Source organism: Saccostrea echinata, unplaced genomic scaffold, assembly GCF_033153115.1.
Source record: "Saccostrea echinata isolate AGI-Se365-2 ecotype Australia unplaced genomic scaffold, CSIRO_AGI_Sech_v1 ptg000059l, whole genome shotgun sequence".
Classification (NCBI taxonomy): Eukaryota; Metazoa; Mollusca; class Bivalvia; order Ostreida; family Ostreidae; genus Saccostrea; species Saccostrea echinata.
Window position 1 is genome coordinate 379,702 of NW_026889808.1, and position 24,899 is coordinate 404,600.

General features: G+C 34.6%; 1 protein-coding gene across 2 annotated transcripts in view; it reads right to left on the reverse strand.

Annotated features, from left to right (window-relative positions):
• Nucleotides 1-24,899, reverse strand: part of LOC133174823 (uncharacterized) — a 33,122-nt gene that overhangs the window by 2,356 nt on the left and 5,867 nt on the right. The window contains exons 7-25 of one of the 2 annotated variants that reach the window (XM_061309924.1): nt 20,542-20,622; nt 20,061-20,170; nt 19,322-19,359; nt 14,835-14,917; nt 14,402-14,441; nt 14,068-14,157; nt 13,278-13,519; nt 9,377-12,369; nt 9,027-9,099; nt 8,554-8,623; nt 6,862-6,989; nt 6,290-6,442; nt 5,781-5,869; nt 4,510-4,541; nt 2,226-2,348; nt 1,669-1,745; nt 1,135-1,255; nt 791-961; nt 247-339 (exon numbers count right to left, since the gene is read on the reverse strand). In XM_061309924.1, the coding sequence (XP_061165908.1) occupies nt 247-339; nt 791-961; nt 1,135-1,255; nt 1,669-1,745; nt 2,226-2,348; nt 4,510-4,541; nt 5,781-5,869; nt 6,290-6,442; nt 6,862-6,989; nt 8,554-8,623; nt 9,027-9,099; nt 9,377-12,369; nt 13,278-13,519; nt 14,068-14,157; nt 14,402-14,441; nt 14,835-14,917; nt 19,322-19,359; nt 20,061-20,170; nt 20,542-20,622 (4,807 nt within the window). Of the gene's footprint in view, nt 1-246; nt 340-790; nt 962-1,020; nt 1,056-1,134; nt 1,256-1,668; nt 1,746-2,225; nt 2,349-4,509; nt 4,542-5,780; nt 5,870-6,289; nt 6,443-6,861; nt 6,990-8,553; nt 8,624-9,026; nt 9,100-9,376; nt 12,370-13,277; nt 13,520-14,067; nt 14,158-14,401; nt 14,442-14,834; nt 14,918-19,321; nt 19,360-20,060; nt 20,171-20,541; nt 20,623-24,899 lie in introns of those variants that run through there. The other variant, XM_061309925.1, reaches the window with a different exon arrangement.

Here is a 24,899-nt window from a genome sequence, read left to right on the forward strand (position 1 = left end):
TCATCACAAAAATATTTCGTGTCAAATGTGATTGAATTTGGCCCAAACAGTTCTGGAAATGAAGAAGTTGGAGATGTGAAGAGTAAACAGAGCTGACAGACAAATGCTGGAGAGACATCCATTGATCAGAAAAGCTTACTAGAACCATTGGCTCAGGTGAGCTAAATGTCATTACCAAACCTGCATGAAATCAGTAGTACTCTTGGACTTCACATAATGATTCATATAAATTAATAGTTCTTTTACCTGAATCAGACAGGAGGATTTTAGAGATGTATTTCCGTATGATCTGAGACAAGTTTTTCTCATTCATAGTGGTTAGCTGCAGCAGAACACTTCCTGAAATAAAATATGTAAATTTTCTAAAGATTCTTTTAATTAAAATATAGGTTAATATGATAAAAGTTTAACAAAAATCCTGGGGCCCGTTTTACAAAAGAACTTACAACTAAGACCAAAATTTGATTCTGCAAATAACATTCTATTTTATATTGATTTGAAATTGGTCTGAATCTTTCTAAAAAGAAATTAAAAATATATTTTTATGGTAGCAATTTCAAACAGATTCATTAATTTTGCAATATTTTACAATCAACTAAGTTTTTAGTCTTAGTCCTAAGTTCCTTTAGAGCCAGTATATCAGCTCATACTTTAAACATTCAAATGTATAAAGTTTGTACTAATAATGTTTAAAATGATTCTTTCTTCCATATGTGAATTTTTTTACACATAGGAAGAAAAAGTAGTAAATAAAATACAATGCCTTTATTCCCTCTGACCTTCACCTTACCTGCTATTTGAACTATGACCTTGACATAATGCTCCGCTGCCTGAATCTGTTTTGATCTGAGTTTGCTGCTTAGAGAGCTAACTGCCACTCCGATGAAGACTGTCTTAAAAAAACCGACCTTCTGCATCACCAACAACAGCTCAACAGCCCGGCTTAACTCATAAATCTGACCTAAAAAAGAATTTTAAGAAGACCTTCTTAAAGAATCCAACTTCATGCATCACTAACATTAACTCAACAGCTTATAGAAACTCATAAATCTGACCTAAAAAATAAATTTAAAAATGACTGTCTTAAAGAATCTGACCCTATGCATTACTATCACTGAAGATTTAAATTTGTACCTTGGTTGCTATGGAAATCGGCACACTTTTTCTCTATTTCTTTAATCATGTGTTGTAGGAGGACATTATTCTGGTGAACACAAAGGTCCCAATTTACCAGCTTCTTAAGGCAAACAGAGATCTACAATTCAGAAAATCAAAAGTTATGAAACAGATACTTAATGTCCACATTTGAATTATAAACTTCAAAGTTTCATGCATACAAAAATGACTTAAAATCTGAGCTTTACTTTGATGCAAGAATATTTTGGTTGGCAATAGTCAATAATAAGCAAAACTAGGGCTATTCCCTTTGAAAATTAGAAAGGCCATAATTCCGTTAAAAATTACCGTAGTGGAACAAAATACAAACTTAATAAGTAACTCATCAAGGTAGACTCAGACTCTAAAAGTGAGCTTCATATCTTCAAATGTATAGAAATAATGCGGAAAACCAAGTGGGACAGACTGACAGATTGATGCCATTGGACAGATGAAGAGGAAACCTAAAGTCTCCTCTGGTTTTACTGGTAGGGGACTAATAAAATACTTTACCTTAGCTCCCTTGTCTTTAAGCTCCTGTAGCTCTTTCATAATTACAGCCTCCATAACAACCAACACTGGACTTGTTCCTGCAAGGTATTAAAATAGAATCTAAGACTGTACTCTTCAGAGGTTGTAATTATGAAGTAAATGAAATATTCTCTTACACTTTTTCATAGTAAGTTTCTTTTTTGTTTTTCAAGAATTTAAAAAGAAAAAATTAAAAAATAATCAATACAATTGAGCATCAATTTTTTCAACTTCATAATAGCCTACAAAACTGTGCAAATTTTAATCATCAATTTCATTAATATTCCTTAGAGTTTTAATCAAGGAGAAATATCTAAAATAATTAATCTGAGAATAAGTTAATAGTGTGTATCATCTCTTCATAAAAATTTATAAAAATTTAATAATCAACACATTTGAGCTTCAATTTCTTTTTGACTTCATAATATCCCATAAAAATTCATAAATAATCCTTAGGGTCTGAATCAAAGGAGAAATATCTAAAATGATTAATCTGACAATAAGTTTACAGTGCTTATCTTCTCTGGTTGCTATGTTACCTGTTGCGTTCCTATAGAGACACTGTGGCCATACTCCAGCAATGGTAACAGCAATCATGGCCGCATTGAGATATTTACAGGTCATCACATGGTAAAAGAATACCCTTACGTGCTCCATATCACCTAGTAATTTAGAAATAGATTTTGGTTTAGTTGTCAAAGGCTCCGACTCCAGTCAGCTAAAAATGTCATATGATTTACATCATGTACATATACTGTATGTACAGGTAATTATGTATGTTGATCAATACAGACTTGTAAAATCTATTCATGTTTCCAGATATACTGACTAGTCTGTTTTAAATTCAATCCGCGATGATTAATTTTCGCGACTGAGGAAACATTCTCTACAAATACAAAGCAAAACAAGAGGCCCATGGGCCACATCGCTCACCTGAACATATTGGCTAGGAAAAAAAAGCAAAAATCAGTTCAGTATTGAAAAGTTTACCGGGGAGTTGGGGGGGGGGGGGGGTTGAATTTTAAACTACCTGATGATGCTTTTATATCAATATAACAAATGGCTTTGCTGTTCTTGAGCAGAAGATTTTTTCCCATATTTTCATTTGTAAAAATTTGATTCCCCATTGTGGCCCCCACCCTACTCCCAGGGGCCCTCATCTGAACAAATTTCATTCTACACTACCAAGGATGCCTCCATATCAATAATCAATTTGACTAATCATGGCTTTTCTGTTCTTGAGAAAAAGATTTTTTCCTATATATTCCTTTGTAAACTTTGATCACCCATTGTGGCCCCACCCTACCCCCGGGGGTCATGATTTGAACAAACTTGAATCTACACTACCTGAGGATGCTTCCATATAAATATGACCAATCATGGCTTTGCTGTTCTTAAGAAGAAGATTTTTAAAGATATTTTCCTATATATTTCTATGTAAAACTTTGATCCCCCATCGTGGCCCCACCCTATCCCCGGGGGTCATGATTTGAACAAACTTGAATCTACACTACCTGAGGTGCTTCCATATAAATATGACCAATCATGGCTTTGCTGTTCTTAAGAAGATTTTTAAAGATATTCTCCTATATATTTCTATGTAAAACTTTGATCTCCCATTGTGGCCCCACCCTATCCGGGGGTCATGATTTGAACAAACTTGAATCTACACTACCTGAGGATGCTTCCATATAAATATGACCAATCATGGCTTTGCTGTTCTTAAGTAGAAGATTTTTAAAGATATTCTCCTATATATTTCTATGTAAAACTTTGATCCCCCATTGTGGCCCCATCCTACCCCCGGGGGTCATGATTTGAACAAACTTGAATCTACACTACCTGAGGATGCTTCCATATAAATATGACCAATCATGGCTATGCTGTTCTTAAGAAGAAGATTTTTAAAGATATTCTCCTATATATTTCTATGTAAAACTTTGATCCCCCATTGTGGCCCCACCCTATCCCCGGGGGTCATGATTTGAACAAACTTGAATCTACAATATCTAAGGATGCTTCCATATAAATATGACCAATCATGGCTTTGCTGTTCTTAAGAAGAAGATTTTTAAAGATATTTTCCTATATATTTCTATGTAAAACTTTGATCCCCCATTGTGGCCCCATCCTACCCCCGGGGGTCATGATTTGAACAAACTTGAATCTACACTACCTGAGGATGCTTCCATATAAATATGACCAATCATGGCTTTGCTGTTCTTAAGAAGAAGAATTTTAAAGATATTCTCCTATATATTTCTATGTAAAACTTTGATCCCCCATCGTGGCCCCACCCTACCCCCGGGGGTCATGATTTGAACAAACTTGAATCTTCACTACCTGAGGATGTTTCCACATAAGTTTCATCTTTCCTGGCCCAGTGGTTCTTGAGAAGAAGATTTTTAAATGATGCCATTATTTTTTCCCTAATTTCTAATTATCTCCCCTTGAAAGAGGGTGTGGCCCTTCATTTGAACAAATTTGAATCCCCTTCACCCAAGGATACTTTGTGGCAAGTTTGGTTGAATTTGGCCCAGTGGTTCTTGAGAAGAAGTCAAAAATGTGAAAAGTTTACAGACAGACAGACGGACGGACAGACGGACGGACAGACGGACGCCGGACAAAATGTGATCAGAAAAGCTCACTTGAGCCTTCGGCTCAGGTGAGCTAATAAATGGTACACAGTCATTAATATTCGTGAGTTTAAGTAGGTCGTGAAACTCGCGGATATTTCTCACACACGAATAAAAGTTGGTTTACAGAATATGACTTGTAAAATCTATTCATGTTTCCAGATATATTGATTGTCAGAAAACTCACCAGTCTCATGAAGAAGGCCAACAAACATTCGGCTGCAATTACAAAATAATAACAATCTACAAATTTTGTTTAATTATATCTTGTAATTTGAAAAACTGTACAAGCATGAGGGTTTCTGTTAACTTGATTTATAAATACAGGTAAACTTCGGTATCTCGACATCGGATATGTCAACCCTGGGATATGTCGACATCCTTCCGCGGTCCCGGCAGTATTTACTATATAAATGATTTGCAAAAACTCTGATATGTCGACCTCGGTAATGTCGACAACCCGGGTTATCTCGACAGTCCCAAGAGCAAAATTTACCCGGTATATGTCGACATCGGCAATTTTCTGCTCTACTGAACCTAACTGTTTGTCAGATAGTGTCGCACGGACGACTCCTGGTATCTCGACATCGTCAAAATTTCACACCTTTTCACACCCATGTTTTGACTGGACGCTGCTTAATTAATCCTATAGACTGTGTTTGTAGGTGAATCCCAAGCCCCCTCGGCGTCTTTGAGAAGTTAATTGAACCTGAAAATATCATTGCTAAATCTACACGATTCTGAGTAAATGGACAGACGGTTATTTATATCGAAACCTAGCATAACTTTTAAATTTGAAAAAAGGTAACTAAATTACAATGAATAACAAACAAACTGAATAATTCAAATGGAGGAGTTAAAAGATGTTTTAATGATATTTTGTGGTTAAAATGTATTCAACAGGAAACAATCCAATTAACGACACTTATTGACCGAATCAGCCGTAATTCATGCATCTGTAACATCACTACGTTAGTTTAGATACACAAATCTCTTTAAAAAAATAATTTTAATGTACATTCTTCCTGAATGAAATAAGAAAAAAATAATCCGCATTTAATTTTTTTCCCGTATATCGGATGTCGACTTTATACGGTTCGAAGTTTATAGAGCGCATTTCGTATCCTGTTCTGACCAAAAGGTAGTTACACGCGAATGCAGCTCAATGCTGTAACTTTGTGCTAAAACTTTGTGAATTTAGAAAGATTTCGATAAAGAACACATTTTATAAACAAGATTTTTAAAATAACTTCTTAGATTTTTAATAAAAATAGACGGAATTCTGAAATATGTTGAGCTGCAATCTATATTAAAGTCATGTACATATAATAAGCTTGTGTGTTTTTCTTGGACGTCAAGTCTCAACTCTGATATCTCGACACCTCGGATATCTCGACATTTTTCAATGGTCCCGTCGATGTCGAGAAAACGAAGTTTACCTATAAATATCAAACGCACCAAAGAGCCAGTCTGCCGGTCAGGGTCAAGGAATCATGACCAAATATGGATGTCCACAACAAATCTAGGAGCTGATGTCTCTGTCCAATCTACAAACAGTCATTAAGTATTGTATGAAAAATAGAAAGGTACAATTAAAGTTATTGATTTCATTATGTAGAAAACTGGCATCAGGAAATACTTTAAGTTTGTTTTTACTGTTTCACTGGAATTCTCATGTTTTTCCAACGAAAAAGGTATTATTTTCACAAACATTAGTATATGCAACTTAAAAACTAATAACTGTCACTATAAATGAAGAATCTATTATCTTGTAAAATAGCCCTGACAAAATATGGAAATTTATTACAGTAATGCAACACCTCTCCAAGTGCTTCCCGGGAAATACATGTAATGTTTTTGATTTTTCCAATGATTGTCCCATTAGCATTATACACAATCTATTAAATGCTGGAAAGGTATTTTTAAACAACCACAGTCATGTGACAAAATTAAGCAGATGGAATTACCCAATCTGGATTTTTGAACAGGAAGCTGTAGAACTTTAACAGCCTGACCTCCCCTGGAGTGAGGAATGGATTGGTCCTGGATTGACAGTCACTGCTGTAGGCACAGTAACAATGAATCGTACTAAACAGCTCCATCTGCTGGCAACGTAGGTACTAATGGAAAGAAATCAAAACAAAGAGTCAAACCATTTCAGGAAATTCACAATACAGGAATATGTTTACCAAATTGACTCTTGATTTATCAATACAGTTAATAATGTCAGTTTGTTTCCATAGTCTACAATTATATTATATTTCTTCTAAAAATCATGACATGACAATGGATTGTTAATATGCTTTCATTAAAATTTACATTCCTGGGCTAGGATCAAGGGCGTACATGTAGTACCTATATAGCTCTATATCTAGAGGTTACAAACTTCACCACTATGCTAACCTGCTAACATAGCCAAAACAAGTGTTAGTTCATGCAATGTGTTCGATAGATTTAGATATTAAGGCTAGCATCTAGACTAGCTGGTCTGATCTTGAACACATCCCTGGTTTTATATCAGTTTAGAGATTCCCTTTACCTGGACTGTCCACTGCAGTAGCTGCCTGAACAATGTGGAGTGGTCAGCTAGGGTAACCAGTTTATCCATCACTGCCTGCTCACTGATGTCTGGTCTATCCAAAAATAACTTCATCTCAGCCTCAATCACTGCAAAAAAAACAAAAACAAAAACAGGAGAGCTTTTAATGCCTTTAGAGTTCTAACACCATAAACAAAGCATCATGGGGAAATTTATCATTTCCATATATTTTATATGTTGTCTCCCTTAAGCAGAGCACACAATGGCCATAGACTTGAAAAATAACCAAATGTTCATGAGACAATAGTGGTTGAAATATACTTTTTTCTATGTCTAAAAAAGACAGGAAAAGTAACCTTTAGTAAAATAAGCTACAGTATATGAATCTACAAGACCCAAAGGCTGTTTTAAGTTCATCTCATGGCCCTCTTGAGTTTAATAATAAATGTTCAATTTTCCAAATAGCCTAACTTCTGTTAAAGGTGCATAAACACAAATTTGAAGTCTATATTTTCTCAGATTTTCTGTATAATATCACAACTTATATGTTGCTATAGCATTTCACATGAAAATAAAATTAAAAACGTATTTAATCTGGAAATTATTGAAACTATGAATTTCAGGAGGCGTTTGATTAACACATCCTTGCACTTTCACAATTTTTAACTTTATCCTTAATACTTAAAAAAAAATAGCAATTTTGTTGTGTATTAATGAATAATATTACGTCTATAATCCAGAAAATTGAGAATAAAAATGTGCGAAAGCAAAACCAACTCACTTAAGTATTGTCAGCCCGTGCTCAGTGTTGTGTAGTGTGTACAGAGTTAAACAAATTGAATACACCCGTGAAATGTAAACTGTTTTTGTAAACAGGGCATGAGCTCTGTTATTCTTAATGTTTACGATTCACCGGGTGTGTTCAATTGTTAAACTCTGCACACACCACTGAGCACGGACTGACAATACTGGTGAGAGGATTTTGCTTTCTACATTTCTACTCTGAAATTTCTGCATTATAGTTTTAATATTTTTCATTAATAAACAACAAAATTGCTCCTTTTCTAAAGTAATAAGGATAAATTTAAAATTTGTGAAAGTGCAAGGATGTGTCTATCAAACGCGTCCAGAAATTCGAAGTTTCAATAACTTCCAGATCAAATAAGATTTTTATCAAATTTTCGTATGAAATGCTATAGCAACATATAAGTCATGAAATTATACAGAAAATTTGAGTAAATATTAACTTCAAATCTGTGTCTAAGCACCTTTAAAGGTGATTTCCTGTTGTCTTTTCAGTTGTTATGGTGACACGGCATGAGAAGAAACGGATTAGACACTTGTACTGATTCTATTATCATATTACAGTAAAACATGCTTATAGCGAACTCACTTATAATGAATAGACATTTATAGTGAAGTGATTACTAACAAAGCTACATTTGCTACACGTATCAATGAAGATACAGTAAAACATGCTTACAGCCAACTCACTTATAATGAATTGATGTTTATAGCGAAGTGATTATAATTCCCCTCGACTTTAAAATATATTATCAATTACTTAACGGTTATAATGATTTACCCTTTTAATTTGTTATAAGCATGTACATATAATTATCTTCGTTGATACATGTACTAAATGAAACTTTGTTAGTAATGTTATCAAGATAATGGTAGTAATTCTCTTACCTTTATGAAGATTAGATTTGTCTGTAAGAGCACTGGAGTCTTTTGATGTATATGTTTGGTTTTCAAAACACTGAAAATCATTAAAAGCATAAGATTTTATTTAACTTATACAATAACAATAATTTAAGACACTGTACATTATATTACTTGTACCAATCTGTGGTAAATATAAGTGAATAACCAGAAATTCACATTAAATTTAATAATTGGCCTCATAGTATGTACAAAATATAGCACTTTTCAATACAGTGATCTTTGTCCTCATTTAGAAATTTCCACCATCAGATGTGCATCTTGATTTCTAGTTGCCAATGTAATGATTTTAAATCTGTTAGTCTGACTAACCCCCCCCCCATTTCTCCTGATGATGATACATGTAGGACAAAGGGGGGGGGGGGGGGTGGTTTTAATCAGACTGTTGATCCACTTGCTGTAAATTTTATCTAGATCCACTGTCAGTAAAATAAATCTACCTGTTTCTTCTCCTCTGGGGTGACAGTACTGGGGTCCTGACTTCTTCGTTTCCTCACTGCTGCCGCTTTTGACCTTTTGAAGAGGGAAATTTATATTTCCTATTGCACTACACAACTTATCAAGAAAAAAACACATACATGTAATTATACATCATAGAAACTTCTTTGTTGGACACTGATCTTGTCAAAATGACCTTGATTCAGGGTCAGAACACATTCCTTCATCACATGCAACCTATATGCTTAGTATGAGCTTTTAATCATGAACCAGCCTCAAAATTTTTAATAAAGAATTGTCTTTTTTTTTTATCCATTACATAAAACATTGAATCTACAGGAAGTTTACATACCCTGGTTTCTCCTGATTCTGAGACAGCTGAGCCGTATCTTTATTTTTCTGAGGTCTGACTGTAATTGCATCTGGTGGTGCGACTGCATGAAATGACTGAGGAGCACTGCTGGACTGGACAATTTTCTCCCTTGATTGACTGCACTGACTGGTCTTCGTTGCTATAGAAACATGACTCTGAGTTGCAACTGCCTGAATTTTTTTCTTGGAAACTAATGATAATTTGGATGATTTGACTGATGATAATTTAGATGATTTCACTGTTGATAATTTAGATGATTTCAACTTCAAAACTTGTGGATTCTCCAGTGAATGATCCACTGACTCTTCACAATTGGAAGACGGCTCAAAAAGACACTGATCATCTAAATCAAAGGGTGATGTACACAAAGGGGAAATGGGAGCCATCTCCCCAACAGGTGAAGGTGGGAGGGGAGAGATGGGGTTGGGAAGAAAAAAATGAAAAGGTGAAGGAGGCAGGGGTGAGACTGGGGACTGGGAGGTGGTGGTATTGTCTGGGCGGGGGTGTGAGGGAAGGTTCTCCAGCTCAGGTGAGACGACGGTGCTGGAGGCCACCACAGCAGAAAACGTGGACTTCTGAACAAGCACTGAAAGACTAGGTATGTACACTAGGGAGGGACTACTGCTGCCCCCCTCAGATAATGAGGGGGGTCTGTCAGAATTACTAGCACTAGATGAGGTGGATTGAGCATTTCCTGATTCACTGGTTTTTGAGTCACATTGTTTGATAGTCTGTGTTGGATATTTATCAGCACCACTAAGATCACTAGAATTTGAAGTTGAGTTAGAAAAACAAGCCACATCCTCCTGTTTGTCCAAATCTTCTAAACATGCGGAAAGTTTCTCTGAGGTTTGTGAGGCATTCATTTTAGAAGAATGTCTGGAATCATGAGCTGACTGTTTAAACAGTTCATTTTTAACTGTAGAGTCTTCTTTCATATCCTCCTCAGAATGACCACCCAATTGGGCAGTTTCAATATCATTAACACTATCTTGAACATTCTGCTCTACTGTTGAAGTATCAGAATTTTTGTCGATATTTTTCAAATTTCTTTTTAGACTTTTTTCACTACTCTCTGCATCCTGTGCCTGAATCATACATTTCTCTGTTCCTTTCTGCTTTGGAGTGGATTTTCCCGAGTCTGTCCCTGAGTCACCACTACTCACCATAAATCCCATGCTCCCCTGCCGAGGGAGAGACCCCTCCAATTCAGTGTCCTCCACATTCAGTTCTGCACTGAAGATGTCTTCCTTGGATGAACCTTGATTAAGTACACCATCAGCTTCAACATTTACCATCGACACTTCATTCAACGGAGCATTCACAGTATTTTCCACATTTTCTTTTGAATCATTTGTTATATGAGAAAAGTCACATGTCACATGAGAACTAGCCTCTGTCCTCTTTTCAGTGTCACTGTCACTAGTGTTTACCTCACTGTGTCCTCCTGAAGGATGCACTACAAGTCCATCACCACTCCCTTTCACATCTGCATCCTCCTTGGTCTCTATACCAGCAGAAGTGAATGACAACCTGTTAGAAGTGAGATGCTTACCCTTCTCAGAGGGTAACACAATAGGAGGGGATTTGAGGACCGGGGGTGATCGTAAAGCAAACCCCAAACTCTCTTGTCTAGACACGGCTCGGGTGACATTTCCATTGCTCTCCACCTCTTCCACTCTGTCCTCCGATGCACTGTTCCCTCTTTCCATTTCCTCCTCCACACGCTCCTCCTTAATGACCTTCATCTCCACATTTTCTGAATCCCCTTCTTTCTTTTTCTTTCCACTTGGTATTCTCATTCTTGACCTTGACCTCTGACACAGGGTATCAATCTCACTAGGCGGTATGAGTAAAGTCTTGCTCCTGGTCACTCGGACTGGTGGCTTGTGAGGGACAAACTTCTTCTCTGAATTTTCTTCATTAACTGTTTTTTGCTGATAAAGTTCACTGCTGCCACTGGACTTTTGTTCACTTTCATCATTGTTTTTATTTCTCAGAGACCTTCTTGGGCTCTCCTGAACTGCTTTCAATTTTGAATCACAACTTTCAGAATTTTTATTGGGACTATTCTGGGATAAAGATAAGTGTCGTCTCTTTCGTGTTTGAGGAGAGCCGGCTCCTACTTGAGAGGAAGAAAGTTCACCTTCAGGTAGGCTGAGGGATTTTCTCAAAGTCCGTACAGAGAGTGCAGATTCTATATCTAAATCCACAGCAGCCTCTCCTGTTAATTCATCAAGTTCCTGTTTTATATTTTCCTTTGATGACAGAAATTTCATGTCTTTATTACCTTTTTCACAAATACCGTCATAAACATCTTCCTTTTCTTTGTTGGTGAATCTTATATCCTCTGAACACAAGCTATCCGAATCATCATGATTCTCGCTGACCGGTCTAAAAGAATGCTTTTTCAGACACTCAATACTCTTATGGTGTATATTAGTGAAGTTCTCTTTCACATTTTTACTTATATCACAGATAAGTTTAGAATCTCTTGAAAACCCAGAATCACCAGAGTTTTTTGACATTAGACTCTCTTCAATCCTTTCCCTGGCTTTCTCTTGTTTATGAGAGCTTTTGGAAAATTTCTGAAATGCTGAGTTGTGATGACCACTGAGTATTGGTTTGGGGTTCACATGGGCGACTTCTGAATTCACCTCCCCCTGCAGGACCTCAAGGTTAGAACTCTCCTCAGCAGTAAATGTTATCCTTTTGATTCCCCTAAGCTCCTGGGTAGCTCCGTCATTGTCTTGACCGGTTACATTCCTTCCCCGTCGGCTGTGGATGGTCACCTGTTTAGTTCTTATTTCCTGAGTGGACACAGTGGTGTTAGGATCCCTTGAGAGGGGTGAAGGTGGAACGCGTTTCCTTGGTGACCTTCTGGGGGTAGGTGAAACATTAAAGATTTCTTGTTCTAGTTGTTCTGCCATTTCATCCAAATCATCATCGCTTTCATCATTATCTTCTACTTCCTAATAAGCAAAAAAAAAATGAACTTCACTTAAATTCAAAAGTCTATATTTCACAATTTTTCATAGATAAGTTTCAATGCATTTGAGCATTAAATTAGGATATTTCTCATCTCTATGATATTTCAGAAGTGTTAGAAAACATGTAACAGCATATTAATTAACTGAAGATATATGCAGTCAACAAATAATTAATTACTTAAAATTTCTCAATTGAATTATATCAGTTTTATCAAAAAATCAAAAAGCTTTAAACTTCAACCTGCTTGTAATTTTTTTTCTTTGTTACTAGACTTTTATCAAGATATTGCTTTTCTAAACATCTGTGGGATTCTAGTGGGTTGAAATTTGGAACTGTCTAACTTATGTTTGGGACTTGTGAGGCTGGATGATTGCAATGGTATGTTTTACCTTTCTTAGGAGTGAGAAAGGGGGAGATAATTGGGACTGTATATCTTTTTCCTATGTATGTAAGGGAGGGGGAGATACTTATTGCTGTTTATCTTTTCTCTCTATGTATGTAAGGGAGGGGGGGGGGGGGTACTTAGTACTGTTTATCTTTTCTTTTTATGTATGTAAAGGGGGAGGGGGAGATTCTTAGTACTGTTTTTCTCTCTATATATGTAAGGGAGGGGGAGATACTTAGTGCTGTTTATCTTTTCTTTTTATGTATGTAAGGGAGGGGGAGAAAATTGGGACTGTATATCTTTTCTTTCTATGTATGTAAGGGAGGGGGAGAAAATTGGGACTGTATATCTTTTCTTTCTATGTATGTAAGGGAGGGGGAGAAAATTGGGACTGTATATCTTTTCTATAAGTATGTTGGGGAGGGGGAGATACTTAGGACTGTATGTTTTACCTTTCAGTAGATGACTGAGAGAGGGGGAGATAATTGGGACTGTACATCTTACCTTTCTATATGACTGTGGGGAGGGGGGAAGAGGAGACAGAATTGACACTAGGGGGCTGAATGTGAAGGGGAATTCCAGTAAGCTGTTGTCCTCCTCCTGGAATTCTATCTTCCGTTTCCTCTCCTCTGAGCAGACGGTTTCTGACTTCATCTTTGTCATGCTGACCTTGCAGTGCATTCTGGGATTGTCTAAGTCAGAGTATTGTTCTTTATCAGAGGCAGAAGCTGAATCCACCCACTCTTCTGTGAAATATAATGATCCATTTTAGTGGTATTGTAAGATAAATCCCTGTCATATGATAAATATGGTGTGTAATCCACATAAAACATAAAAAAGTTGTCAATGAAGATACTTGATTGTTCACATTAAATTCAAAAACCTTATTTAGGAGTCAAAAGAAAAATAAGAAAACTTTATACATGCACTGTATTCCACCTATCATGACTATTCTTGATTTCAATTTGTTGGTTTGAAATCCATCTTTGACTATTATTTTTCTTGACTGACAAAATGTTCTACATAAATACACAAATAAATACATGGTACACGGTTTATGGCAAGAAATATTCACATGTAAGAAATGACCTTAAACTCGAGGAGAATTCTTTAGATGACTTGAAACTTGAGAATTCTCGCACATAAATAAAAACTGGTTTACAGCATACATGCTTATTAAAAACCCTAAGAAATACTTTGAAACTACAATCAAAATTTAATCCAACATTTTAGAAAGAATTATAGCACAACTTCATCATGATTTTTAATAGACAAGTCCAATATATATACAGACCCTCCTCCAGTTGGGGCATCTCTTCAGGAGGGGCACCTGTCCCCTCCCCCTTTGTGATGCGCAGCAGTTTGTCCTGGTTAGGTAGAAGACCTGTTGGAAGGTAAAGAAATATAAACTACTACTGAAAAATAGAATCCATCACAAACTACTTACAGTAAGCAAGAGTCAACATTCCTGAGTGTTATAATTGAATCCATGTAAAGGATGTTACATATAGCTTTACTGATGAGGGTTGCATCTTTTGATAAAGGCCGTGTCATCCTTTTATATAATATGTTTTATTTACCTGCACACAGACATATAGTTATCAAATTTGTTTACTGTTACAACTTACCATGTCTTATTAAAATCTGCCTGTATCTGTTAACTGTCTCCTGTAACAGAATCAGACAGGTTATAAAAGATTTCATGTATCAATAAAGTATTTTCATTTGATCAATTAAAGGTGCAGCATCAAGTAAATGGAACATACACAGCACAGGCACTATAGTAAAAATATTACTTATCAATGAAGAGAAATGCTTAAAATATTAAGTGAGTTAATACACAGATTTTTGAAATAAAAACACACGCCTAAAATGAAAAACTTTATTACTTGATCATCATCTCAACAGTGTTGCTTTAGATGTATACTGGACATAAGCCATAGTTAAATCTATTACACTTATTAATAATTTGTATGACTTTCAGTAATAATTTCTACCGCCCTTAAATTTCTTTCATAGTATAACATGAACCTGACCTTCCTGTGACCTTTGTTGACCTACCTGTGCTTTAGCCAGGCTTTCCTCTGTCTTTCTTTCTCTCTTTTGACTTTTTCCATTCTCTCTTTTCAAAACTTTGTTGTCTTCTGCAACAAAACAAAAGGAAAAACATAACACATTTTATACAAGTCCTGATACCAGGTAATCATTTTAGTACAAGATTGAATTTATATTCAATTATATCTGTCTTTTCCTTCAAATTCTCTCTGAGGGCAAGGAAAAAAATATTTGTTTATGCATTGAAAATGTGTTACACTTTTCATTGTTTTTTCAATGAACCTCTGGGCACCTAGCATACAAACTTTTTTTCTTTATAATTTTGCAACAGAGAAACTCCATGCCGTGTCAGAATTGATTGAAGGTCATTGCACAAGACAAGGCCCATGGGCCTGTTAATTCTCTATAGTCTCTGTAGTTAGGTTAAATTTTATCATAATAAGTATACTTGTCTCCTACACATATCTGTCTGGGTGTTTATTTATCAAATATCTGTCTACTTTTCTTTCCTTAAAATCAGGTTAAACAAACATTAGAGCACATGTTCATTCACATATTAAATGGGTAAGTGTTACTAGATATGGGTGATCTATAATCAATTAACTTATATGTAAATGCATGACTAGGTAGATTCGTGGATGTCAATTAGACCACATTTCTCAGAATGATTTATGTATTTCTAATTGTGCTACATTCCTTCGTGAAGTAGTTTGCTGATTAATATATTTCTTTTAACCATGGGAATTTAAAATTTATAGCACTGTTTTATTTTCTTTCCAAACTAATTGTGCATTGAAAGCATTTTTTTGCATTTTTCTTAGCCATCTAGTCCTCCAAAGATAGCCACATTCTACAAGTTTGGTGCCTCAAATAACAGATTTAGAAATTAAACATATTAAAAGGATTAGCAATAATTTTTCACATAAAAAAAAATATTTGTTGGTGTCATATTAGGTATCACGTAATTGTAAGTTATAAACCCTCTCTGATTAAAATTTGGTTGTAAATTCAAGTCCTTCATTCATTTTGTTTCACAGGCAGATTCATGTTGCAGTTTAGACAGCCATAAAAAAAAACATAAAAAATTCCTGACCCTTTCTGATTCAAATTATTTACAGGAATTTCCATCAAATATAGCCAAAAATAAAGCCACATACACTATTTCTTATTAATCTATTATATTACCTGAATTGTGGATATATAAAGAAAACACACTTGTAGGAAATGTGCATATATGCAGGTATGTGTCACTATATTTGTATAAAAGCCTGCTTTGTTAGATAGGAGGGTATTTAAATCTCCCGACTGTTTGCTATCATCTGATGTAACTTGAACCCCCTGATAAGGTTTTACCTACGTTAGGTATATACTTTGGCCTTTACCTGTGTAAATTACGGAGTTAGTACTTAGTGGGTTAAAAAAGAACAATGTGACAGGAAGACATTAAACTGGTGAGTGACTTAATTAGTAGTATAGTACCTATATTTATCTACCAATTCTGACTTCAATCACCTGCCTTAGCTTTTGAAATCAATGTATGACTATATATAACTGTATAATCTATATTGACAGTATAATATCCTTGACACACATTTGTTTAGTTCTGAGTTTTTAAGACAATAAGTACCCAGTAATCTAAAAGTTCATCTCAAGGAACTCTCAACATTTCTGTCAAGTTTGTACAGATTCAATTAAACATTGGAGCCCATTTCATAACAATATATTTGATTCTAGCACTATAGATATTCTCACACATGAAATAAAAGACAATTTATAGATAATAGATGGGTCTAAAGTACTTTGTAAAATTATCACGACAAAGGATGAAGTCAAATACTCAACAGTGCAACCAAGATATAAACTGAAAGTAGAGGGATGGGTGTTACAGGAAGATCATTAGAAGATAAGGCTGTACACCTATATGATATACAGAAATCATATCCTGCATGTCTTATCATTGCAGTATATCCTGTCAAAAGTCCAAAATTTAAAAAAAAAAAAACAAAAAAAAAAACAAAAAAAAAACAAGCATAACATTGCTAGTTATCATCTCAATTCCTTAATTGTTAAAAATAGACACTTTCATTTTGGACTATTAGGAGCTACACTATTTAGTCTAGGCTTTTTTTATGACCCACACAGTCAGTTTTATATTTAAAAATCGACCAGGGAATATCTAATCACTACTGAATTTCCTATCAGTTTATTGATTTTTTTGTGAATTACTCTAGACTTATAGATAAGATTTTTTTCAAACTAAAACTTAGAATAATAACACTGCTAACATACATTTCACAAATGAATAAATATGTAACAAGCTGAAACAGGAGCAAGCTAAATTTGGATTGCATCAAGATATTTATCTTGAAGTTAAGACTTAGTAAATTTCCTCTTTCCTAGCTTGAAGTGCAAGATGACCAACCCCAGGACACTATTTGCCATACTTCTGCTTATCTCCCTTGTTTTTGCTGAGGATGCAGAGCACACACTCCAAGTCTCACCACCAGAGGCCGCTGAACAGGCCGGGAAAACCACCACATTCGAATGCACCGACCCAGAAAACGAGTCAGCAAAATTAATGTGGCTTTTTCCTAACCAAACCTCAATAAAAGACAGCATTGATTCTAGGTTTGAAGATAATAATGGAACATTATCAATCTCCAATATCAGGAAAGGAGACGAGGGAGAATATATCTGTACGACTTCATCACGAGATATGAACGCAACGGGAACGTTAATAATTTACGTTATGCCATCGTACTTCACGGAGGCCATGATAGTGATGGGGATAAATATAGTACTTGTGTTGATTTTCATTGGCTGTGGGATTCATCAATTTATACAGAGCAGGAAAAGGAAAACGAACTTGAAGAAACATCCCCCTGCATAGTGCTGACTACAGAGTTTTTTTATCTTAAAGTCAATGAGTTATATTACTACAACAAATATTTGCCAGATTTAAAATTCTTATGCTAATGGTACTTGACATCAAATGTCACCCTGAAGTGAATAAATTTATAACAACTTCATTCTCAACAATGAACTGTTTATCCGAACTTAGTATCAGGAGTTCTGAGCTTAAAAGTTAGGGGGCTGGGATAAATATTTGGACTGCTTAAAAATAATGGGTTCAGGATTTCTCAATTTTAGGAAGAGGTTTTACATTAGGACTAAGAAGGGAGGGTAATACAAATGTTAGATACTTTTTGTTTATGAACTGGGAAAAAATGAGTGCATATCAAATTTGATATCAGATAATACAGGCATCTACTATTTGTGCTCATTCTTTCCGTAACGAAACTACGAAAATTTTCCATAGCAATGTTTTATAATTTTATTTTCAAATAGCTTCTCATTATTCTGCAAAATATTAAGATGTGTAAATTCTGAACTCCTTTTACAAAGAACAGAAGCATGTGCCTCTCTAGCTGCAAAACTGTAACAGTAGCTATCTGCTGAGAAAATGTGGACAAACAAACCAAAGAGCAATAGATTCAAGTATTGTACATGTAAATATTAATGGATACCATGATTTTGGCAGGTATTGCAGATAAAACAAGAAATAAAACAAAGAAAAATGGCGCCATATAAATTGAAGGTTTGACAATGTTTGGATCAGTAGCTCTCTGGGTTGTCTCTGAATTTTCTCAACCAGAGAGCTACAGTTCTGCAGCTAGTAGCTCTCATGCAAGACAGAGTTATCTCTCCATAGAACACTTTTAAAACAATACTGAAAGAGAGTTGCCGCCTACATATTTTTTTTCTGTTGTCGATATATATTCATTAAGCTTAATACATTTAATGTAACATTTTACTGCAATTTGTGTTTTGTGTCATCTTAAATTCTTATTCTTGTATGTGTCTACTTCTGTATATTTTCAATTTCTTACATGGATACTCAATGAAATTAAAAAGCACAATGCAATATAGTACTTCTCTGAAACATCTTTCACATTATTCATTTCAATTTTGCACTACACTTCAACTTATGTGACTATGTCCATTATTGAAAAAAGTATCTTTCTTTAATATCTAAGCATGTAGATATACCTTATTTAATTGGAAGAAATATATGTATATTGCTGTATGATTGTCATATCAATTCAAAACCTGTCTATGATATTAAAGTTTTGAGGAGATATAGTTAGCATCATTTATTTGACAAGATAAGGAAAAGTCCTACAGAAGATCTACTCTACCATAAGCTTATACTTTGTCTGGGCATCTGGGCATGAATTCATAAATTTCTGGCCAATATAAATTAGCCAATACAAGAACTTCATTTCAATATTTAATTGCTCACCTTTTATGGTCATTATAAGACCAATGATTAATACGTGTATTTACTTGGCAAGCAAAATTTGTTAATATGAAAATGTGAAAATGTATTCATACAATCAATTATTTCGAAGAAAAAAAAGTGTGTGCATGTGTTGGGGAAAAAAAGTATGTGTGTGTGTGTGGGGGGGGGGGGGGGTGTCAATTAACTGTACCTTTCAATTTTGTTATCTGTGATTCCTGCCTTTGTTGACTGAAAAATAAAATGTAGAACAATTAGAAGAGAGATATAATATTATTATAAATATTTCAACAATTATTTCTACCTCCCTCCCATGAAAATGTGGATGAAACAGCACATGTAACTTTTCTTTGCAAGATAAAAAAAAAAAAAATTCAAATTTATTTTTTCTCCTTACTTACTAGAGTTCTTTTTAAACTCAGTACTTCTTTGTTGGTGTCTTTTATTTTCTTTACCTACTTGAGCTCTAACTGTGAGACTTTTTATTTATTTCCTGTTTATGTTTCTGTGTTACTTACCTGAGCTCTAACTCGCAGACTTTCTTGTTGGCATCTTTTATTTCCTGTTTATGTTTCTGTGTTACTTACCTGAGCTCTAACTCGCGGACTTTCTTGTTGGCGTCTTTTATTTCCTGTTTATGTTTCTGTGTTACTTACCTGAGCTCTAACTCGCGGACTTTCTTGTTGGCGTCTTTTATTTCCTGTTTATGTTTCTGTGTTACCTACCTGAGCTCTAACTCGCTGACTTTCTTGTTGGCATCTTTTAATTCCTGTTTATGTTTCTGTGTTACTTACCTGAGCTCTAACTCGCGGACTTTCTTGTTGGCATCTTTTATTTCCTGTTTATGTTTCTGTGTTACTTACCTGAGCTCTAACTCGCGGACTTTCTTGTTGGCGTCTTTTATTTCCTGTTTATGTTTCTGTGTTACTTACCTGAGCTCTAACTCACGGACTTTCTTGTTGGCATCTTTTAATTCCTGTTCGTGTTTGTCTTTGTCTTCTAGCAATGACTTGTTCAACTGCTCATACTGGGATTTAAAACTCTGTAATAAAAGTCAAGTGGTTCACAGTACCAATACTAGTATTTGCATATCACTGTACTTCTAAAAATTAATAGTCATTTCAATACTTTTTATTTTTACAAATGTCAAATTACATTCAATTACTAGACACACAAATATTCATGTTTCCTTAGTTTGAAATCCATTTGTGACATTTTTTTTTCTATTATTAGACCTTTTTAAACATTCTACATAAATTAATAGTTTAAAAAGGTCTACTGTGAGTGAGTGATGAATATTACCAATTAAATAAACTTCATGAATATTGCAGATATTAATTGCATGTGAATAAAAGTATGTTTACAGTAACTTTATTTCACAATTTGACAAATCAGTATTTTATCAAGAGTTACCTCTCCTGCTACCACTTGATCTTGCAGATTCTGGATCTCCTGGAGTTTTCTCTTTACTTCCTGATCAAGCTTCACTTTATCCTACAATTAAAATCAAAATTATTTACAGACAAATTGTGACCTGGCCTACAGAAAAATTATCAGTAGGTAAGGTACAATGTATATTGCGTATGTCCTTAAGTAAAAATAAGGGTAGTATCCACAGCAGAGACTTAGAAAATGCAAGGTACTTCAATGACAACTTGTTAAAAATGATTATCTCAATAATTTTACCTTGTTTATTTGGTGAGCTTTACTCAGATGTAAACAGACTTTCATATTTGTAAAAAAAAAAAAACAAAAGAAAAAACAAACTGTAAGCATATATTTACACCTAGTCAGGGGCAATTGCAAATCTTTTACCCATATGCAAAAGTAAACATTGTGTGCTAAATGGTTTATGTATAGTGTTTCTTGATGGAAATAAAGAGCTTTTCAGTAAGCCTTCTCCAGATGAAAGATCATTCTCTTTCATAATGCTAAAATTCTCCAACCATTGTTCATCGATTTTTTTACTGAATGTTAAACTGTCTCCATGCTGTTCTGTAGTGACCTTACTCCCCTGGTTTAGGATCTATTTTGACTCACTTCCTAAGCAAATTTCTGTTAGATATAGGTACATGTGCACAAGTGCATGAGCTTGCAAAGCTTCTCTACATACAGTTTGGCTTTAGCACTTCTCTGTAAATACAGTTTGGCCTTGGCACTAATTAGTAATATTTTTGATTCCAATGACCTTCAACTTGACAAAATATTAATTTTGGTCACAGTCATGAGACATTCTTGTTTTTTTTTCTTTTGGCATGTTCCCAAGTTATCATTTCCAACTCAACCCCCCATCCCCTTTTTTTTTTCTCTAAGCATTTTAAGTACGATATACCTTATTTTAGATCAAGTAAACTAAATGCTCTCCTAACTCTCATGCAGGAACACTCCCTAAGGGCCAAATTATTAATGGGTCATATGTCTCACCAAATTTCATCATGACAGTAATAGTGATGGCAATGCCCAACAGGACATCTCACATTTATTTCAGAATTTTTTTTTTGTATCTGAAAAACTAATTGTCAATGAAATCAACTTTTAAAAGATAAAACACCTTTATGTTTACATGTCATTGCATATTCAAGTGTCACATTGAATAACTGTAAAGTCCAACTTCACACCCTGTGGTTACCTGATAAGCACACTAAAAACTAGGTCATTCAGGTACGCTACACCCAACAAAATGGCTGTCAGTACCTCAATAAAATATCCACTGGGCTCTCCTCAAGAGCACATTGTAATGTGTGAATCCCATGATTTACTTATTGATATGATATGTGAGGACTGTGATAAATTCATTTGTGGTAAGTGTGCCAAAACAGATCATAGAGATCATGATTGGAAAACTCTGACCGCGGCAGTCACTCAAAGGAGGAGAGGTTTACTTTCATTTCTGAAGAAGATGAAGGAAGAGGATCTGCCTGGGATTGATGAAAAGATAGAGAAGATTCCACAACAGATCACAGAAAATAAACAACTGTGTGACTCTGAGCTTGAAAAGCTACAGAAGCATTATGATGAAATAATAGCCAGGCTGGTAGAAATCAAAAAACGTCATGAACAAAAATTAAGAGACAATTTAGTTAAAAAGAATGATCAACTGAATCATGTGAAATCTGAGTTAGAGAAGAAGAAGAGAGGAATTGTTGACACAGTGGAATTCATGGAGGAGAACAACAACACCATGTCAGATTACAGCTTGATTGACAACCACAGAGAACTGACAAGAATGCTGTCTGAATTGGAGGTTCATACAATAAACTGTGAACATTCAGTGAGGTTCACTAGGGGTGTAATCAATGATGACTTACTTGAGTCTTTGGTTGGAAAAACTTTGGATATAGATCACATTAGTGTGACTCAAATAAATTCATTTCAATATGGAGATGAAGATATAATTGTGTTGGAGACATTTAGTGAAGACCAATGTTATGTAAGTGAAGATGAATCAGAATATACAGAAAAGGTTAACAAGCAAGGTGTAAAAGAACAGAAGTTTAGAATCATTCCTTATGACATGTGTGTGAATGATACTGGTGATGTTTATTTAACTGATAGTAGTGACGATTCCATCGGTTGTCTGTCACTATCAGGATCTGTCTCTACAGTCACCAGTACAGATCCACTGGTACCATTGTACCATGGACAAAAATTAACATTTGAATTTACTCCAACTGATGTGGTGTGTGACTCCCTCTGTAACATCCTTGTTACTGAATTTAACAACAAACAGATCCATCTGTTGAGTCCTGATGGGAAGTTCTTGAAGTTCTTACTGACAGACAATGAAGTGAAGCTTCCACTTTTACTGTCTATACACAAGTCTATACAGTGGGTTGGATACACGGAAGGACTTGTCAAAGTGTTTAAATACATAGTGTAACATTTAATACAGATCAATCTTTACTGCAATCATTCATATCAGATTTGCAGTATTTCATCAAAAATCATCAATTAAATGTAGTATGATATATGTATACAGACTTCTCATATTTTGTTACCAAAATCACATTATTCTACAAGTGATAACCAGAATTACTAATTGCATTTATTGTTTTAACATAAATTTTCAGTTTGTTTAAGTGTTGTTAGATTGTTTGATTTACTGACTACTGTAATCATAAAATACAGCAATTTCCAAATAAACATCATATGGTAGGATATGTTTATAAAACCAATGTAGATAATTATATGCTAGTTAAAAAATTAAAAATAAGATAAAATACTGTAAACCAATTTTTCAACTTTTTGGACAACTTTTATTCAGGATGAGGCAATTAAAATTTAACAATTATGAGGCAAAACCATCTAAGCATACCAAGTATGAGAAAAAAAAATCAAATGAAATATATGGAGATTACAAACAGTATTCACGCAAGCTCAAAAGTCCATTCAAACAATACAAATCAGAAGAAGAGCAAATAAAATCCTCCAAAACATCAGAGGTGGGATCAGGTGCCATGGAGGTGTGAGCATCCTCTGCTGACCAGTCACACCAAAACAATTATTCTTCACAGATGACAAAAATCATGGATTTGACTGAATTACGATCATGCATGGTGTGCAATTACCATCGCCCGGCTACCAATTTTAGAGGTCGGGCTATCATAAATCTATACTGCATTAGCCTGTCGGGTTAGTAAATCTAAAACGTAAGTATTACGTACATTTACGTCGACTGAATTGATGTACGAATTAACTTTGTTGTAAAATCATAATCTTTAATTCATTTTAACCTATATGTATTGTGTGTTGCTATCGCCAGTCATTTCAGTGACAATTATAGTCGATAAAAATAGGGAGAAGTACCTGACAACAAAGCGCAAACCATTATTTGTTTTATTTATTTCAACTTAAATGTTTTGTTTTTTTTTACCTTTTTTGTTATATTTATACATGTATTGTTTTCGGTAGTTAATGGGCTAGTGACTGCCAACCTCAGGCTAGTAACTTTGTTACTGCCACTAGCCCGACGGGCTAGTAACTAATTTTTGTAATTGCACACCCCTGGATAGTGACACTAATTTTATATGTGGTATACTGGCGGGAGTTTTTAATTGTCACCAATATTCAAAAGAAAAAAAATCAGAGATGCAAACTTTTTTTCAATGTAGCTTTAGCCTGAATCATGCTAAGAGAACAGTTATCTCCCTTTCATTTGAAATCTGAAATTGATGGTGTTAAAAACAGTTCGTTAATAATTCAAATATTCTTAACATTATAGTAGACAAAGTACCAATAATAATTGTATATCTGAATATTTTCATGTGTTTTCCCATTTAAGTGAGAAACAATGATTTCTATTATTTATAAATATTTTGTTGTATTTGAACATTCAACAAGTATCCAATATTCAGTCTGATTAAAATCAGACCTTTGATTCACTCTGATATTCTGTTAGTTCCTATGTTGGAAATGAAATGGATTAATAACTCGAGTTTTAACTTAATTTGACATCATTTATTTGAAATGTTCAGAGTTTTTGTTTCACAATTAAGTTTTTCCATTAAAACATAATACCCTATACATTTAACTAAGTCCAACCCCACTCTCACTCCTCCCAGTCAATTTGAAAATAAAATCAAAATAAATACTGGTTTTAAAATTTATTCTGTTTGTTAGAGCCAGGGGACATTCAATGCACTGATAAAGGTTGATTTTTATTTACAGTTTTAAAAATTAGTTATAGGAATGTAAAAGAAATTGTCAAGATCAACTTAGCCTTAATATGCTACTTCATGCATGTTGTCGTACATGACCTTTCAGGGATTTTT